This window comes from Muscardinus avellanarius, assembly GCF_963383645.1.
Source record: "Muscardinus avellanarius genome assembly, chromosome: 16".
Taxonomy (NCBI): domain Eukaryota; kingdom Metazoa; phylum Chordata; class Mammalia; order Rodentia; family Gliridae; genus Muscardinus; species Muscardinus avellanarius.
Window position 1 is genome coordinate 59,730,716 of NC_137802.1, and position 20,608 is coordinate 59,751,323.

The 20,608-nt window shown below is 42.2% G+C and overlaps 1 protein-coding gene across 2 annotated transcripts in view; it reads right to left on the reverse strand.

The window, feature by feature from the left end:
- The window catches only part of BPTF (bromodomain PHD finger transcription factor), a gene marked incomplete at both ends in the record, with an annotated part of 152,889 nt that overhangs the window by 92,846 nt on the left and 39,435 nt on the right, over positions 1 to 20,608 (reverse strand). Inside the window, 3 exons of one of the 2 annotated variants that reach the window (XM_080713423.1) lie at positions 4,878 to 5,066; positions 5,610 to 5,801; positions 13,637 to 13,860. In XM_080713423.1, the coding sequence (XP_080569549.1) occupies positions 4,878 to 5,066; positions 5,610 to 5,801; positions 13,637 to 13,860 (605 nt within the window). The remainder of the gene's footprint in view (positions 1 to 4,877; positions 5,067 to 5,609; positions 5,802 to 13,636; positions 13,861 to 20,608) is intronic. The other variant, XM_080713422.1, reaches the window with a different exon arrangement.

Sequence of the window (20,608 nt, forward strand, 5' to 3'; positions counted from 1 at the left end):
TAAAAATAAAATGGGCTTGGAGTATACTTTGAGTGGAGAATGTCCTTGGGTTCAATCCCCAGTGCCATGCATACACACACAGAAAAGAGTCTAGCCAGCTGGGCGTGGTGATGCGCACTTGTAATCCCAGTATTCAGGAGGCTGAGACCGGAGGATTGTGGTTCGCGGACAGCCTCACCCACTTAGTGAAGCCCTCTGCAACTCAGTGAGACCCTGTTTCAAAATAAAGAATAAAAAATAGGGCTGGGGATGTGGCTTGGAGGTTGAATGCCCCTGGGTTTCATCCCTAGACCCACACACACACAAGAAAAAAGTCTAACTATATACATGTCTTAGCACACTTGAGTCTTCTTTATCTTTAGGCAGATAATGTGACTAAAGAATAGGCAATTCCCTATTCCAGTATTCTGATCTAATAAACTATTCAAAAGCCAGATACGGTGGTACACGCTTATAATTCTAGCATTTGAGAGGCTGGGACAAGAGGATCACAGGTTTCCAGCCAGCCTCAGCAATTTTTAAGGCCCTCCGCAACTTAGTGAGACCCTATTTCAAAATAAAGAATGAAAAATAGGCCAGCTGAGCATGGTGGCACACACTTGTGATCCCAGCATTCGGGAGGCTGACACCGGAGGATCACAGTTCGGTTCGCGGATGGCCTCTGCAACTTACTGAGACAATGTTTTGAAAAAAATGAAAAATAGGGCCGGGCGTGGTGGCGCACGCTTGTAATCCCCGCGCTTGGGAGGCAGAAACAGGAGGATCGCGCAGGTTCGAAGCCAGCCGCGCACTCTGGCTTAGGAGACCCTGTTTCCAAATAAAAAATGTAAAAATAGGTCTGGGAGTATAGCCTGGAGATAGAAGGGCTTCCAGGAACCCCAGTACCACCAAAAAAAAAAAAAAAAAAAAAAAGAAAAAAAAAGAAAAAGAAAAAATAGAGCAGGGTGTGTAGCTTGGAGGTAGAATGCCCCTGGGTTCCATCCTCAGTACTGCAAAAAAAAAAAGGGGGGGGGGAGTATAGCTCATAGATAGAATGCCCCTGGGTTCAATCTCCAGTGTGTGTGTGTGTGTGGGGGGGTGTGTGAATAAAAACAATTAGCCCAGCCGGGTGTGATGTTGCACACTTGGAGGATCTTGGTTTGCGGACAGCCTCAGCTACTTAGTGAGGCCCTCTGCAACTTAGTGAGACCCTGTTTCAAAATAAATAGAGCTGGGGGTATAGCTCAGAGGTGGAATGCCCCTGGGATCCATCTGCAGTACCAACAAAACAAACAATTTGCCCACTCAAAGTTGACTGGGTTCATATTCCATTTATTTAAGCTCCCAAGACGTGGAGCTGCATTTTTCTAATATAATGTTTTTGCTTTTTAAAAATAACTGTTCCAAACCTCTTTACCTCTATTTCATTGGGGTAGAAGATTAAGAAATCTCAAGCATTTACTTGAACATTTAATGCTCACAGCCCATCTAGCCATAAAGTAAATATGAAGGATTTTGGTATTTATGGTATTATTTTCAGTGCACATGACAAGGTACTTGAGTAACAACAGGAAAATTCCTTGTTGGTACTCCCAAAAATCAAAATTATGTAAAGGCCCTTCATTCTTTCAACTTGTAACCACAGACACCAAATTCTATTCATGTGTGCATGTAATGCATGTGTTCGTGTGTGTGTTCTTGTGTGTGTGTTAGTGGTGACTGAACCCAGGGGCATTCTACCTCTAAGCTACCACCCTTAATCAGCTTTTTTATTTTCTGTTTTGAAACAGGGCCTGGCTAGGTTGCTGAGGCTCAGGCTGTCCTACGATCCTGTGATCCTGCCTCAGCCTCCCAAAGTACTGGATTTACAGGTGTGTGCCACCATGCCTTTGTTTTGTTGTTGGTGTTGCTGGGAATTGAGCACGGGCATTCTATTGCCAAGCTGCACCTCCAGCCCTATTTTATTTTTTATTTGGAAACAGAATTTCTATAAATTGATAGGAGCCTACATTGATGAGGCTGGTTTCTAACATTCAATCCTCCTGTCTCAGACTCCCGAATACTGAGATTATAAGCACGCAACACAGCCAAAGTCCATTCTTAAATATCAAATCTTTGCTTAAAAGACAAAGCAAGCCTGGTGTGGTGGCACATATGCAATCCCATTACTTTGGAGGCTGAAACTGGAGGATCGCAGGTTTGCAGACAGCTTCAGCTACTTAGCGAGACCCTCTGCAACTTAGTGAGACCCTGTGTCAAAATAGAGATAAAAAGCAGGGCCAGGGATATATGTCACAGAAAGAATTCCCCTGGATTCTATCTCAGGACTGCAAAAGAAGAAAAAAAAAATTAATTAAAAAAATTATTTTTTCCAGGTCTGGGGATGGAACCCAGGGGCATTTGGCCACCGAGCTACACCCCCGCCCTACTTTTTATTCTTTATTTGGAAACAGGGTCTCACTAAGTTGCAGAAGGCGTCACTGAGTAGGTGAGGCTGTCCACAAACCACGATCCTCTGGTCTCAGCCTCCCAGATACTGGGATTACAAGCGTGCACCACCACACCTGGCTGACTAAATAAAATGAGGAAAAATAACCAGAATGTACCATGAGACCATTTTAAAAAAAGCATTTAGCTGCAGCATTTTTTTCTTTTGTGGTACTAAACATTGAAACCACGGGCATCTTACCTCTGAGCTACATCAGCAGCCCAATTTTACTCCTTTTTTTTGGGGGATGGGGGTTCCTGGAAACCCTTTTACCTCCAGGCTACACTCCCAGCCTATTTTATACATTTTTTTTTTTTTTTTTTAAATAGGGTCTCTTAAGCCAGCACGGCTGGCTAAGAACCTAAGCAATCCTCCAGTCTCTGTCTCCTAAGCGCTGGGATTACAAGTGTGCGCCACCACGCCTGGCCTACTCCTTATTTTGAAAGAGGGTCTCACTAAGCTATGGAGGGCCTCACTAAGTAGCTGAGGCTGGCTTCGAACCTGCGTGATCCTCCTGTCTCAGCCTCCCAAGGACTGAGATTACAAGCGTGCACCACCCTGCACAGCTTAAAAATAATGCATTTTTTAAACACTGGACAGGAGCTACAGATCTAACCATAATATACAAAATCAAGCCGGGAATGGTGGCACATGCTTATAATTCAAGTACTTGGGAGGCTGAGACAGGAGGATCACAGGTTCAAGACCAGCCTCAGCAAGTAGTGAGACACTAACCTAGGGAGATCTTATTTCAGAATAAAAACAAATTAGGACTGCAGTTGTAGCTGAGAGATATTGTCTCTTAGGTTCAATCTCCAGTGCCACACACACATGCACACAAAAAATTTATAAAACCAAATTATAGATCTGTTTCTGTAGTTCCTTTAATAAAAGGACTTTTAGGGATTTACTGAATGCCTCTATTAAAAGAAAATGACTATTTTACAAAACAACTCTATTTTCTTTTTTTTTTTTTTGTGGAACTGGGGATGGAACCCAGCATCATTCTACCTATGAGCAACAACTGCAGCCCTACTTTATATTCTTTATTTTGAAACGGGGTCTCACTAAGTTGCAGAGGGTCTCATCAGCTGAGGCTGTCCACAAGCCTGTGGTCCTCTTGTCTCAGCCTCCCAAGTACTAGCATTACACACATGCACACCACGCGGGCTAAAGCACCTCTAGTTTTGAGAATGCTAATATCCAATCAAAATACTCTTCACTCCAATTTCTACTGACATGACTTAACACCCTACATTTCAAAGAGCAAGTCTCATCCTGCCCCACTGCAGTCCAGCCCCTCAACTATTTGAGGACAAGTCATTACTTTCAATTGCCAAACCTATTGTTTTCTAAGCTAAAGGTTTCTTTGACGGGATGGCAAAGCTCTCAGGCCTCTCTTCATCTCAGCGGCCACACTCCCTCAGTAAAGCACGTGGCCGACTGTGGGCTGGGGCTGTGATTCTCGTGGACTCTGCACATCCAGCCCTCGGTGTGGCCTCATCTACACTGGTGTTCCCAGCATCACAGCTCCTTGTTGACAAGTGCTCAAGAGCACGTGCTGGTTGTCAAAACCCTTCATGCTTTAAACAGAAACCCTGAGGCCTTGAAAAATTAAATGACATGAGCGCATGCAGTTCTTCCAGATACTACCGCTTCCAACACATCAGCTCCACGCCCCAGCCCTGAGTGCAGTAATGAAAAGTATGAAAACAGGCGATATTCTTATATACAGAGAAAAAGGCTTCGAAGGGTTTCTTCAACTATGACTCTCAGTTTTTGGTGAGATTACCATTGTTATTTTAGTCATTTAAATTTTTTGAAAAACATATATAAGCTTCTATAATAAGAATACTTTTCACTTAAAAAAGGCAAAAGAGGCATGACATTCTTGATGTGATATAACTTACTCTGATATAATTTTTAAAAGCTTAAAATACAAACTACTGGCTAACTTATATAAAAAATACACCTTGCAAAACCGTTGGGTGATGATGGATGTCACAACATCATCTGAAATGCCATTTGAGATGTGATTTGAAATGAGCACATGCAAACACAAAATTAATTTGTTAGTAGATACAGAGCTCAGAGGGTCAAATCATTCAGCATCGAGCCATTACTATGTAAGTAAATAAACCCAAGTATCTGCCACTATGTTCTGGTGAAGTAAGTCTATTAAACGAAAACAGCTAAATGGAGCTTAAAAAGCATGAGGATTATGATGAATTTCAAGCACTGACTGAAAGAACATTTATCAAACTTCAAATGTTAGGTGACAACTTAGCGGTCAGGGATGGCACCGTAAGCAAGCAGCAATGAATGAACACATACTTCAGAGAGCGAGGTGACAGTCAGCTTTCACTACGGGAGACCCATTACAGAGGCATGGATACACTGCCCTCTGTACCTGGCACATCCTGCGGGGGCTCGGATGCCACCTTCTTCTCTGCCATGTTGCTGCTATCATGGGGTTCTGGGAGACACCCCACAGGGCTCCTCCCTTCAGAGGGACTAGTCTCTTCTGAAGCAGCATTGGTTGTGTTGTCGCCAAGATTTGCGGACACAGAGTTACCTTTATCCCCAACTTCTGTTGGCTCTACAGTAAAATGCACAACAAAACTTTAAAGATATTCTTTAAAACTGCTTTTGGACAAATGGCCACATTCAATCAACTACTAAAAATGATCAGTCACCAAAAAATTAAAAAAAAGAAAAACTTTTCCACGTGATGGCCATTTTAAAGCAATTAGGTTCTAGGATATTTTTGCAATAGGCAATCCAAAGGTTATTTAGAAATACCAAATAGAATAAGACTGTTTAGTTAATTAAAAATGAACATGTTTTAACACATACATATGTGCACTCTGGTACACTGTGATATAAAAATTGTTACTTCTCAGAAAATGGCAACTTCTAGGAAGTATAAATAGAGATATGGGCATAACATTATCACAAATCTACCAATACTCACTACAATTATTATGCATGTACCAAAAGAGGGTATCCTAATCTCTCTAGAAATAAAAAGGTAAGAACTTGTTTGTAATAAAATATTCATCTTTACTTTGCAAGCGAATTGTATGTAGGCTTCAGAAATAACACTGATAAAATGTTCTTTTTAAGCAGGTAACTCTTTTACCCTCGGGTCTTTCTTGCTCAGGATCACCATCTGGAGTCTGGTCACCACTGTCTTTTTCAAGGTCGTCAAAGTCCTCTCTGCTCTTCTCAGCCTCTCTTGAGTTGTCAGTGTCATTCTTGTCTTTTTCTGTTTCTTCCAGGCTTTTAACATCAATCTCTCCCTTTTTGGCTCTTATGGACTCCAAAATTTCTTCTACAAAATAAATTTTTTAAATTTTAGTTCACTATTAGTATAAAAGTACTAGCAGTGTCACTTAAGAGTTTTAATATAAGTTACTAAAGAGAAGTGTTACAAAAGCATTAGAATCAAGATTACAAACAAATTTTATTTACAGAACTAAACCAGTTTGGGGTACTGTCACTTCTAGAAAATATATGTTAATTTTAAGCATATATAATGTTTTTAAGCTTATATCTTTTTTCCCCAAAGTCATAGAGATTTATTTGGAAGTGGACTTTCTCTTTCTCTCTCCCTCCCCCCCTTCTTTTTTCTTTCTTTTTTTGGTAGTACTGGGGATGGAACCCAGGGGCTTCTACCTCTGGGCTACACTCCCAGACCCATTTTTATATTTCATTAGGAAACAAGGTCTCACTAAATTCCTGAGAGCCTCACTGAGTAGCTGAGGCTGGCTTCGAACCTGTGTGATCCTCCTGTCTCAGCCTCTGTAGCGCGGGAATTACAAGTATGCGCCTGGAAGCCCTTCTATCTCTGGGCTACACTCCCAGACCCAGCACGGCTGGCCTCGAACCTGTGCGATCCTCCTGTCTCTGCCTCCCAAGCAAGGGGATTACAAGCGTGCAAGGCACCACCCCCGACTTTAAGGTTATCTTTTGAAACTGAGTTGCTGTAGATTATTGCTACATCCTCTGCCACAGGACAGAAGCTGCAAGCAGCAGGAAACCCAGTGTTCCCAGCACAAGGATCAAAACCCAGAGGCCTGGGACTGAGTGCAGATGCGACAGGGATCCACTATGTGACTCTGGACAAGCAACCTAACCTCTCCAGGCCTCTATTTCCTCAAGTGTAAAATGAGCAGAGGCCCATCTGGAAACAACTTCTCTCTCTGAGGTTCTATAACTATTCTGAAATTCTCAAAGATGCTAACCATCTCTCAACCTGGGCATAGTAATAGATCAAGGATACTGAAAGTACCACAAGGTGTAGATCACAGGATGAAACAGACACATGGCTACTAACTAGAGCATTTGGGTTATAATCCAACGCTTCATTTTTAACTTTCTTGATCAGTCGGGCGTGGTGGCGCACGCTTGTAATCCCAGCGCTTGGGAGGCTGAGACAGGAGGATTGCACAGGTTCGAAGCCAGCCTCAGCTACTTAGTGAGGCTCTCAGCAACTCAGTGAGACCCTGTTTCCAAATAAAGTAGAAAATGGGTCTGGGAGTATAGCCCAGAAGTAGAAAGCCTCTGGGTTCCACCCCCAGTACCACCAAAAAAATTAATAATAATAATAATAATAATAATAATAATAAAAAAAAAATAAAATAACTTTCTTGATCAAAGTTCATTTACTTCCTTACATGCCAGCATTACAAAATGTTCCAGGCAACCTTGTATGCTCCCCACCTAGAATCCGCCACCTCTCAAGGGGCTTTTGTTCTTGACCTGATTGGAGTATTTAGAAATCACAATCTAGGTGCTAGGTGTACTAGTTGCTTTTGGGTTTTGCTACTTTTAGATTCTCTTAACCAACACAAGCAGAAAATCCATTTCTATATCTTAATAATACACGTATTATTTCTCAATCTGTGTGTGGGGGTATGTGGATGTCCATGTGTGACTGTGTCTCTTTGGTTCATCTAACAATATCCCCCCAATTTGTAACTTCTCTGACAGTGAGAAAAACTGGTTCTCATTTTCTACAAAGCATCTAGTTACAAATACTTGCGGTCTCAGATTGCTATACACTATCTCTAAGAGAAATAAGCTTTCCTTTTTTTTTTTTGTGAAGCTTTCCAATTAGATTTCATGTTTATGAAAAAGAAACATTTGTAACAGTCATGTGTACCCTGATATTTTTTGGATTTTGGACTTCCTTCTGTTTCCTTTGTTTAAATGTTCTCTACCTTCATTATGGCCAATATTTCTTTCTGGCCTATTTCCCAGAATTAGAAAGACCTTGTAGAGAGCCAGGGCGCTAGCTCACTGGTACCGCTTGCCTCGCATGTGAGGCCCTGAGCTCAACCACCAACCCCACCAAAATAACAACAACACAACAGTGACTTCCTACTTGAGTGATTGCATTTGAGTTGATTACAATTAATCCCTCCACTCTACCATCTTCCTTAATCCTAACTGCTGTAATAATTCAGGACTGGTGAGTAAATGAACATCTCCTATAATTACGGGACAATAATTTCCATCTGAAAGAAATGCAGTTGTTCTATTTTATGTCCTCTTTGTGACTCAAGTCACCCAGGAGCCGCTTCCATGTTGTTTATTGTGTCCTTTCACCTGTTTATACAAACTGACTGTGAGCTCTAATTTACTCACACTTCAAACAATGATAGTATCTCAGTCAGAGAGAGGGGGGGGGGAGAGGGTATGTGGGTGTTTTATTGCAGATTGAACCCTCAGCTCGATCATTTTTTATTCTTAACTTTGAAACAGGGTCTCACTAAGTTTCAGAAGGCCTCGCAAGTAACTGAGGCTGGCTGTGAACCTGCAATCCTCCTGTCTCAGCCTCCCAAGTACTGGGATTACAAGTGTGCGCCACCATGCCTGGCTTCAAGCAATAAATCTGTGTGTGTGTGTGTGGTACTGGACATTGAACCCAGGGATGATTTTTTTGTTTTGTTTTGGCTTTTTGGTGGTACTGGGGGTGGAACCCAGAGGCTTTCTACCTCTGCGCTATACTCCCAGACCTTTTTTTTTATATTTTATTTGGAAACAGGGTCTCACTAAGTTGCTGAAAGCCTCACTAAGTAGCTGAGGCTGGCTTCGAACCCGTGCGATCCTCCTGTCTCAGCCTCCCAAGTGCGGGGATTACAAGCATGTGCCACCATGCCCGGCTGAACCCAGGGATGTTTAATTTGGAAACCTGGGCTGGCTAAATTGCTAAAGCTGACCCTAAATCCGCAATCCTCCAGTCTCAGCCTCCCAAGTACTGGGATTACAAGTGTGCGCTGCCATGCCCGGCTTCAAGCACTAAATTCTCTGTGTGTGTGGAACTGGACATTGAACCCATTGGAAACCTGGGCTAGCTATATTGCTAAGGCTGACCCTAATCCACAATCCTCCAGTCTCAGCCTCCCAAGTACTGGAATTTACAAGTACAAACCACCACACCCAGCTAAGACTTTTTTATTTGAAAAAAGAAAAATAGGGTGTGGTGGCTCATGCTTGTGATCTCAGTACTTGGGAGGCTGAATCTGGAGGATCACAGGTTCAAAGCTAGCCTCAGCTACTAGTGAGGCCCTCTGCAACATAGTGAGACCGTTTTCAAAATAAGAAATAAGCTGGACGTGGTGGCGCACGCTTGTAACCCCAGCATTCAGAAGGCAGAGACAGGAGGATCGCGGTCCGCAAAGAGTCCAGCTACTACTTAGTGAGGTCTTTCACAACTCAGTGAGACCCTGCTTCAAACATAAAAAGGACTAAAAAATAGGGCTGGAGGTGAAGCTTGGAGGTAGAATGTGGTACTGAGGGTTCCATTCTCAGTATTCACACACACACACACACACACACAAAGAAAAAGAAAGAAAGAAAGAAAGAAAGAAAGAAAGAAAGAAAGAAAGAAAGAAAGAAAGAAAGAAAGAAAGAAAGAAAATCAGCTGGGGTAAAATGCCTCTGCATTCAATCCCCAGTGGCACCAAAAAAAAAAAAAGAACAAAAAGAACAAAAAGCTACAAATTACCTCTTTTTCTTAGAGGCATATTACATCTTACTTTTAAAGATAGTAAAAAGCTCATCTTCCACAGCAAGTTTTCCTAATCAAACCAAACCACTGTCCATCCGCCCTACTTGACTAAGAGCCATTTGATGAGAACAAAACAAAGTAAAAAGGTTTTTTTCCCCCTTAACTCTAAAACCATTTAAATTAGATAAAAAGAACAGGCAAGAGTGTCAGTTTTCTGATATTCTCTGAATAGCATAACTGGTTGTCTTTTTAATGATAAAAGCTGGCTATTTGGAGGAAACGTTTAATAACTCGCTAGCCCTGGCCCTGAGTTTACTTAATTCTCAATAGTTTTCTATTACATGATGATCCATCTTTAAATTATTCAATTCTCCTATATTAGACATTTTAGTTTTTTTCATTTACTCAAATCATACCACTATACATTTTTCATTAACTATTGTTGTTTTGGTTTTTCTTATTTAAGACAATACTATATATGCCACTTTGTGAACAAACTCATTCTGAAAAATATCTATAGCCAGGCACTATTACTACATTTATTGACCTTACCCAAAAATTCTAGAGATTGAAGTTTTGGGGTTTTTTTTGTTTGTTTGTTTGTTTTTCTTTTGTGGTACCAGGGATGGAACCCAGGAGCATTTTCCTCCAAGCTACACGCCCTGCCCTATTTTTTATTCATGTTGAAAGAGGGTCTCACTGAATTGCAAAGAGCCTCACTAAGTAGCTGAGGCTTTGCATGAACCGCGATTCTCCTGTCTCAGCCTCCCAAATGCTAGGATTACAAGTGTGCACCACCACACCCGGCTTTTAATTTTTATTTCTCACTAAGTTGGGGAAGGCATAAGTTGTTGAGGCTGGCTGCAAACTTGCAGTCCTACTGTGTCAGCCTCCAAGTACTGGATTTACAGGCTTGTGCCACCACACCTGGTTGAATAGTGCCTTTTCATTTTAATGTAGATAAAATGCTGAGGTAAGAGTCTACAAGAACGTGTGTGTGTGTGTGTGTGTGTGTGTGTGTGTGTGTGTGTGGTACTGGGGGTGGAGCCCAGGTGCTTTCTACCTCCAGGCTACACTCCCAGACCTATTTTATACTTTATTTGGAAACAGGGTCTCACTAAGTTGCTGAGAGCCTCACTAAGTGGCTGAGGCTGGCTTCGAACCTGTGCGATCCTCCTGTCTCAGCCTCCCAAGCGCTGGGATTACAAGCGTGCGCCACCACGCCCGGCTTAAGTATATTTTTCTGTTGACACCGTCTGCTAAACATATAATCCTATTTAATGTCCCCATTCTCCATTTGCTTATAAGTAGAATGTATTTGTTTTAGCTGTGTCCAAGCCTTTTCTTACTTATCACACATCAGTGTTCTCTTCAATTCAAGTGTGGTTTTGGAGAATGATAGTTATGCTGTCACACATACTATTGCACACAAATATACTTTGTCTTTAGAAACAAGTAGACGTAGTTTAGAAGTAGTTTTCTTGGTTTTCATCAGAAAAACTTCAGTCTATATCGAGCGTGGTGGCACACACCTGTAATCCCAGCATTCTGGAGGTTGAGACAAGAGGATCATGGTTTGCAGACAGCTTCAGCTACTAAGTGAGGCCTTTGCAACTCAGTGAGACCCTGTTTCAAAATAAAGAATAAAAATTAGGGCTAGGGGTGTAGCTTGGAGATAGAATGCCCCTGGGTTCCATCCCCAGTACCACAAAAAGGGGGGGGGGGGCGCTTGTGTAGCTCAGAGGTAGAATGCCTCTTGGTTTCATCCCCCCAGTACCACAGAAGGAAGGGAGGGAGGGAGAGAAGGAGGGAGGGAGGGAGGGAAGGAAGGAAGGACAGGAACTTTTAGGGGGAAAAAAAAGTGATGCCAGGTGTGGTTGGTGCGAGCTTGTAATCTCAGTACCTGGGAGCCTGGGACAGAAGGATCACAGGTTTGAAACCACCCTCTGCAACTTAGCAAGGCTCTCAGCAACCTAGTGAGACCCTGTTTCCCTGGGGGTGGAACTTGGAGGTAGAATGCCCCTGGATTCAATCCTCAGTACCCCACCCCAGAAAGAAAGAAAGAAAGAAAGAAAGAAAGAAAGAAAGAAAGAAAGAAAGAAAGAAAGAAAGAAAGAAAGAAAGAAAGAAAGAAAGGAAGGAAGGAAGAAAGAGAAAGAGCGAGCAGGTGATAGTAACCATGCACAAGATGTTGTCAGGATAAAAAGGAGGCATTAAACTAGGCGTAGTATTGCACACCTGTAATTCTAACTACTTAAGGCTGAGGCAGGAGGATCACGAGTGCAAGGCCAGCCTGGGCAACCTGGCAAGACCTTGTATAAAAATAAAATTTTTAAAAATAATTTTAAAAAGTGCTGGGCGTGGTAGCGCACGCTTGTTAATCCCTGTGCTTGAGAGGCAGAGACAGGAGGATCACACCAGACCCACTGGCTTAAGAGACCCTGTTTCCAAAAAAAAAAAAAAAATATATATATATATATATAAATAGGTGTGGGAGTGTAGCCCGGAGGTAGAAGGGTTTCCACGAACCCAGTACCAATAAATAAATAAATAAATAAATAAATAAATAAATAAATAAATAAATAAATAAATAAATAAAAGGGCTAGGGATATAACTCCGATGTAGAGCACTTGCCTAGCAAGTAGAAAGTCCTAGGATCACCAATCACTAATCCCATCACTAAAAAAAAGGCAATAATAGAAGTATTCTCTTTTTACTGGGTACCCTTTTGTATTATTCAAACTTTTTCAAAATATTTTATTCATTATGACTTTGTTTTTGTTTTGTTTTGTTTTTGTGGTACTAAGCATTGAACCCAGGGGCATCCTACCTCTGAGTTACACACACAGGCCTATTTTATTATTGAAACAGGGTCTCACTGCCAGGAATGGTGGCGCATGCTTGACTTGAGGACAGCCTCAGCAAATAGTGAGGTCAACCTAGTAAGACCTTGTTTCAAAATAAAAAATACAATCAAGCTGGGGTGTAAGCTCAGAGGTAGTATGCTCAAGAACTTAATCCCCAGTACCACAAAAACAAAATAAAATAAAACAACAAAAACAACAAGGTCTCACTAAGTTGTGGAGGGCCTAAATTGTTGAGGCTAGCTGCGAATCTGCAGTCCTCCTATTATCAGCCTCCCAAGGACTGTGATCATAAGCATGTGCCACCATGCCCAGCTCCATTTATTACTTTTTTAAAAAAAGAGAACATGCCGGGTGTGGTGGCGCACACTTGTAATCCCAGTGCTTGGGAGGCTGAGACAGGAGAATCACACAGGCTCAAAGCCAGTCTCAGCTACTTAGTGAGGCTCTCAGCAACTCAGTGAGACCCTGCTTCCAAATAAAATATAAAAAAATAGGTCTGGGAGTATAGCCCAGAGGTAGAAAAGTCCTGGTTTATACCCCCAGTACACCAAAATAAATACATAAATAAATTTTAAAAATAAAAGACAACTATAAAAAAAAGAGAACAAAAAGAAAATTTCATCAAAGTATAAGACATAAATCCAGGTGTGGTGGCACATGTTTGTAATCTCAGTACTTGGGAGGCTGAGACAGGAAACTTATCCCCTGGTCCCTCTTTCCAACTTTTCTATAAATCTAAAACTATTCCAAAATTGAGAGTTTAAAAAAAAAATGAACAAAGAATAAGTTAAACGAAAATATAATTTCTTAAAATTAAAGTTGGATTGGGGGTACAGCTCAGTGGTAGAGTACTTGCCTAGCATGCCCAAAGCCGTAGGTTCAACCCTCAGCACTGTTGGTTTTTTGGGGGTTTTTTGGTGCTACCGCAGATGGAACCCTGGGGCATTCTACCTCCAAGCTACACTTCCAACCCTATTTTTTATTCGTTATTTTGAAACAGGGTCTCACTGAGTTGCAAAGAGCTTCACTAAGTAGCTGAGGCTGTCAGCAAACTGCAATCCTCCTCTCTTATCCTCCCAAATGCTGGGATTACAAGTATGCACCACCTCGCCCCGCTCCTATTTTATATTAGAATGAACAAGATTATCCTGGGGAAATGAACTATAGAGAATTCACATATAATATAAATAAGGTAGAGAGCATAATGCATTTTCAAGTTTGTAGTGATTTCAAACCAAAAATTATCTTTAACAAAAATAAAATGAGAAAAATTTCCCCCTCACCATTAGCTGCCGCAAGAAAGGATTTATTAGTGCCCCGGGCCTTATTAGTCAGGTCTTCAGTTATGTCCATGTGCCGATGAATTTCTTCACGCATTTCTTCTAGAATTTTGCAAAGTTCAGCTTCCCAATAATCTTTGTCTAGACAGTCTATCAATTCTGCAAGTTGGACTTTTGTGCTGTAGTACCAAATTTTCTTTTCATTTTCATTTTCTGTATCTTCTTCGCTGTTGTAAAAGGAGAGAATACATTAGACACAATGTTACTCATCTGAAAAAATTTTTATCTATCCAGTGAAAATGTGTAAGACAGGGTTTATGTGTTCAGTATGTGAACACAATACACTGATATGTCATGAGCTCAACCTATGAGCTCACAAGTCTCCCTCAGGCCTATTCAAACTCAATTTACTCATTTAATTTCAGCAACCTCTAATTATTTTTATTTCCTAACTCACAGTATCATAGGAAAAAATAATCTGGACCTAGTAGCAGAACAGAAAGCAAAGGAGAACTAAACAGATGACACCCAGAAGATGATCTCAAAATTCAGGGCTAAGTGAGAACATGCTGTGGAGGGCTAACACCTCAATCAACTTTAAGATCATCAAGCCGGGCGTGGTGGCATATGCTTGTAATCCCAGTGCTCGGGAGGCTGAAGACAGGAGGATCACACAGATTCAAAGCCAGCCTCAGCTCCAGAGTGAGGATCTTAGCAACTTAGTGAGACCCTGTTTCCAAATAAAGTATAAAAAATAGGTCTGAGAGTATACCACGGAGGTAGAAAAGTTCCTGGGTTCCACCCCTAGTACCACTAAATAAATAAATAAATAAATAAATAAATAAATAAATAAAACAAAACCAAAAAACTTTAAGATCATCAATCTAACAAACTGGTAAGAATTTAACCTGAGTGCATCAGAAATGTTTAAGTAGAGAGTTGGGCGTGGTGGTACACACTTGTAATCCCAGCATGTGGGAGGCTGAGACAGGAGGATCATGATTGGCAGACAGCCTCAGCTAATTAGTGGGGCCCTTGGCAAATCAGGGAGACCCTGTTTCAAAAAATAAAGAATAAAACACTGAGGTGGGAGTGTAGCTTGGAGGTAGAATATCCCTGGGTTCAATCCCCAGTACCATATAAAAAAAGAAAAAAAGCAAAGAAATATTTATTTAAATAGGTTCCATATGTGGGAGATCATTTAGAAGTATTTCCTCAAGTGGTATAAAAGCTCTTGCTAATTTTAGGTCTTCAATGGATGCAAAAATCATCTGTGGAGGACTCCTCAGGTCCCAAGCATCCCCAATGCACAGACTGCCTAAGACTAGCAGCTAGGAAACAGACAGACATGGGAGGAGACCCAGACATCTGGCTTCCCAAACAAAAGGTTCCCTCCATCACAGTAGCTTCAACTATTCTATCCCATCTAGATTTTATTACACATCTCAGTTGGGCAAGAATGTCTCATCGCTCTTCTTTTCCTTATCTTCTTATCCTTATCCCAGCATTTGGAAGACTGAGAAAAGAGAATCGCAGTTCACAACCAGCCTCAGCTACTTAGTCCCTTTGCAACTCAATGAGACCCTGTTTCAAAATGAAAAATAAAAAAATAGGGCTGGGGGTATAGCTCAGAGATAGAATACCTGGGTTCCTGTCCAATACTGGGGGAAAGAAGAAGAAAAAAGCCAGGAGCCGGGTGTGGTGGTGCATGCTTAGAATCCCAGTACTTAGGAGGCTGAGACAAGAAGATCGAAGGCTTGAGGCCAACCTTAGCTCCTTAGTGAGGTCTTCCACAACTTAGTAGGACCCTGTTTCAAAATAAAGGATAGAATAGGGCTGGGGTATATCTTGGAGGTAGAAGGCCCTGGGTTCAATTCCCAGTTCCACAAAAACATGCCCTCCCCCCGCCCCATTCCATCCCCAGTACCATAAACAAACAAGGCAGGGAGGCTGGAGGTGTAACTCAAAAGGTACAAGGCCCCTGAGTTCAATCCCCAGCATTAAAAAAAAAAAAAGTCAAAAAATCTAATTTCACTAGGCATGGTGGCACACGCTTGAAATCCCAGCATTCAGAAGGCTGAGACCGAAGGATTGTGGTTCGAAGACAACCTCAACTACTTAGTGAGGCCCTCCATAACTTAGTGAGACCTGTTTCAAAACAAAGAATAAAAAATAGAGTTGGGGGTGTAGCTTGGAGGTTAAATGCGCCTAGGTTCCATCCCCAGCCACCACCACCCCCCCAAAAAAAACTAATTTTATTTGCTGGGTGTGGTGGTGCATGCTTGTAATCCCAGCATTGTCAAGGCTGAGATAGGAGGATCCCGGTTCATGGACACCAAAAAAAAAAAAAATCTAATTTTATTTATTTTATTTAGTGTGTGTGTGTGTGTGTGTGTTACTCAGGGTGGAACCCAGAGGCTTTTCTACCTCTAAGCTATACTCCCAGAACCATTTTATACTTTATTTGGAAACAGGGTCTCACTAAGTTGCTGAGAGCCTCACTTAGTAGCTGAGGCTGATTTCGAACCTGTGTGATCCGCCTGTCTCAGCCTCCCAAGTGCTGGGATTACAAGTACCGGCTACCATGCCCAGATTTAATTTTATGACAATGTCAAATCAGAAAGTATTTAGTAAACTCTGGCTAACCCTAAGATTTAAAGGAGCATGTGATTTTTTTTTGGGGGGGGGGGTATTGGGGATGGAACCCAGGGGCTTTCTTCCTCTGGGCTACACTCCCAGACCTATTTTATACTTTATTTGGAAACAGGGTCTCACTAAATTGCTGAGAGCCTCACTAAGTAGCTGAGGCTGGCTTCAAACCTGTGCAATCCTGTCTCATCCTCCCAAGTGCAGGGATTACAAGCGTGCACCACCACGCCTGTCTTTGATTATTTTTTAAAATATCTCTTTTTTCTTTTTTTGTGGTACTGGGGATGGAACTCAGGGGCGCATTCTACCTCAAACTACACCCCCAACCCTGTTGTTTATTCTTTTATTTGAAACAGGGTCTCACTAAGTTGCAGAGAGCCTCACTAAGCATCTGAGGCTGGCATCGAACCTACGATCCTCCTGTCTCAGCCTCCCAAGTACTGGGATTACAGGCGTGTGCCCCATGTCCGCTCTAAGATATCAATCTTAAGGATTTCCCTTCCCAAATTATTTCTTTAGCTGTTTCATTTTTTTCTTTATTCAGAAATATGCCTTGTGCAGCAAAATAATGTTTCAGTCAGCACTGGGCCACACAGATGATGGTGGTCCTCTATGATCACGCCATCTAGTGACATCAAAGCCTTTTTCGTTTATTAAGTCCACACTATGAGCCAGGCGTGCTGGAGCGTGCCTGTCATCCCAGTATTGGAAGGCTGAGGTAGGAGGATCACAGGTTTGAAGCCGGCCAAGCAACTTAGGTATCCCCTGTGATGTTCACAGCAACAAGTTCATCTAATGAAGCATTTCTCAGAACATACCTCATCATTACGTGATGCATGGCTGTACCTATATATTTCAATGGAGCGAAAAATAAAAAAGACATTCTATGCAAAACTTTTCTGGATAGAAAACGTAATTAAAAAGGGTAAGGTTTTGTTATGAAAATGAGATGTTCTAGGAACAGACTTAACTAAATGGACATTCTGTCAGTCTTTTCAAGCAACACGCAGATCACTGAAAGGGTCCCTGGGAGCTGACTGTCCTGCGAGGCCGTCTCATGGCATCCGAAGAATCCCCACGCACAACACAGAATTCACTACTGCAGTCCTTTCTATGCTGGACTGCTTGTGCTAAGTTTTTCCTTACAATGAAATGACTCAAACTCCAAAATGACTCAAACTCCTAGTACTTCTACCAATTAGTCCTGGTTCTGCCTGCTAGCAGTATGTGAAATAAATCTAACACCTCCTCCACACACCATCCTTCAAATCTTTCACAACATCTATAATTTTACTATTTTTTCTTCTCAAGGCCACATGTGCTCAAGTACTCCAAGCATTCCTCACAGAGCATGTCGTGTCTTCCAGACTTCATGACTATTTTCCCCCCTAAAAGTTCAGTTTGTCAATGTCCCTCAAAAAATGTAGTTCCAGTAGCTATTTTTTATTCTGATGCTCAAAAATAATATTCACAGTTACTTACTTTTTTCTTCTTGAGGCTGTAGGACAAAATCATTACTTGAAAAAAGTAGCAGAGTAAACAATAACTAATGCTTTCAAAGATAAGTTGTTTGTTTTTATGTACTTGGGCCTATTTACACAGTTTGTATCATCAACATTATCTGTCCTAATTGTAAAGTGACAACTGCAGCTTTTCTGTGTAAACACACATTGACGTGTGTGTAGATTTGGTTTTGGAGTGACACTGTGGTTTCCGAGGAAGCTCTGTTCCTACAGGCCTACAAAGTTCTGAGACTCACCCAACTGGCCTGGCTGTCTCCAGCCCACAGGATGGGAAAGGACAGGATGGGAGAAACATTTGCCAAAAATATAACTAAGAGCCAGTCATGGGGGTGCACACCTGTAATCCCAGTACTTGGGAGGCTGAGACAGGAGGATCACCAGTTCAGGGACAGCTGCAGGTACATAGTGAGGCCCTTCTCACAACTCAGTGAAACTCTGTTTTAAAAATAAAAAGACTAAAGCCAGGCATGGTGGCACAGCTTGTAATCCGTGAGACCAGAGGATCATGGTTCCCAGAGAGCCTGCCTCAGCTACTTAGTGAGACCCTCTGCAACTTAGTGAGACCCGGTTTCAAAATAAAGAATAAAAATAGAGCGGTGGGTGTGGCTCGGGGGTCAAATGCCCCTGGGTTCCATCTCCAGACCCGCAAGTAAACAAACAAACAAACAAACAAACAAATAAAAAGACTAAGCCAGGAGTGGTGGCACACACTTGTAATCCCAGCATTTGGGAGGCTGAGACCGAAGGATCGCGGTTCGCAGACAGCCTTAGCTACTTAGTGAGGCCCTCTGCAACTTAGTGAGACCATTTCAAAATAAAAAGAATAAAAAATAAGGCAGGGAGGGTAGCTCAGTGGTCAAATGCCCCTGGATTTCATTCCCAGACCCATGAATGAATGAATGAATGAATGAATGAATGAATGAATGAACGAACGAATGAGGGGACTGGGGTGTAGCTCAGAGTGCCCTTGAGTTCAAACCCTTGTACCACCAAGAAAAAAAAATCACATACGTGTGTGTGTGTGTGTGTGTGTGTGTGTAATAAAAGATAAAAATACATTTTTGGGGGGGTTGTTACTGGGGTTCCTGGAAAGCCTTCTACCTCCGGGTTACACTCCCAGACCTGTTTTTTATATGTTTATTTGGAAACAGGATTTCTTAAATCAGTGAGGCTGGCTTCAAACCTGTGCGATCCTCCTGTCTCTGCCTCTCAATCGCAGGGATTACAAATGTGCGCCACCACTCCTGGCATAAGCATACATTTTATGTTTATACTTTAAAGTTTCTTTGGTCCGGGTGTGGTGGCATACACTTGTAATCCCTGCGTTTGAGAGGCTGAGACAGGAGGATCGCACAGGTTCAAAGCCAGCCTCAGCTACTTAGTGAGGCTCTCAGCAACTTAGTGAGACTCTGTTTCCAAATAAAATAGAAAAAAGTCTGGGAGTATAGCCCGGAGGTAGAAAGTCTCTAAATTCCACCCCCAGTACCACCAAAAAAAAAAAAAAGTTTCTTTGGAAGCCAGGCATGGTGGTACACGCTTGTAATCCCAGCATTTGGAGGCTGAGAAGGAGGATCGCAGTTTGTGGACAGTCTCAGCTACTCAGTAAGGCCCTCTGCAATTCAGTGAGACCTTGTTTCAAAATAAAGAATAAAAAATAGGGCTGGGGGTATAGCTTGGAGGTAGACCGCCCCTGGGTTCTATCCCTAGTGCCACAAAAACAACAAAAAAAGTTTCTTTGGAGCCAGGTGTAGTGGCACATGCTTGTAATCCTAGTACAGGAGGATCACAGATTTAGTGAGGCCTTCAGCAATTTACAAGTCATGTTTTAAAATAAAAAGGGCCAGGCATGGTGGCGCACCCTTGCAATCCCCGCACTTGGGAGACGGAGACAGGAGGATCACACAGGTTCAAAGCCAGCCTTGCTGGCTTAAGAGACCCTATTTCCAAATAAAAGTATAAAATAGGTCTGGGAGTGTAGCCCGGAAGTAGAAGGGTTTCCAGGAACCCCAGTACCATCAAAAAAGAAGGAGGGGGGCTAGCTGGACGTGGTGGCACACACTTGTAATCTTCCCTCTTGGGAGGCTGAGACAGGAGGATCGCACAGGTTTAAAGCCAGCCTCAGCTACTTAGTGAGGCTCTCAGCAACTTAGTGAGACCCTGCTTCCAAATAAATTATAAAATAGGGCTGGGAGTGTAGCCTGGAGGTAGAATGGTGTTCATTTGGGAAATAAACTATTAAAAAGCTATATAGAGCTGGGCGTGGTGGCCCACGCTTGTAATCCCAGCATTCCGGAGGCTGAGACTGGAGGATCGCGGTTCACAGACAGCCTCAGCTACTTAGTGAGGCCCTCTGCAACTCAGTGAGACCCGGTTTCAAAATAAAGAATAAAAAATAGGGCAGGGGGTGTAGCTCGGAGGTCAAATGCCTCTGGGTTCCATCCCCGGACCCACCCCACCCCCCCAAAAAAAAGCTATATAATTCCATTTAGAACAGACAGTGACAGGGGTAGGTGTTACGTAATTTAGCAATTTGTATGCTGAGGAAAAATGGCTGGAGATTGAGCATTCTACCACTGAGCTGCGCCAGCCCTATTTTATTTTACTTTATGTATGTATATATTTTTGTAGTACTGTGGACTGAACCCAGGAGCATTCTACCTCTGACATACACCTCTACGTCCTACTGAATGACTGACTGACTGGTACTAGAGATGGAACCCAGAGGCATATTACCTTCCAGTTACACCCCCAGCCCTATTTTCTTTCTTTCTTTCTTTCTCTCTCTCTCTCTCTTATTTTTTAT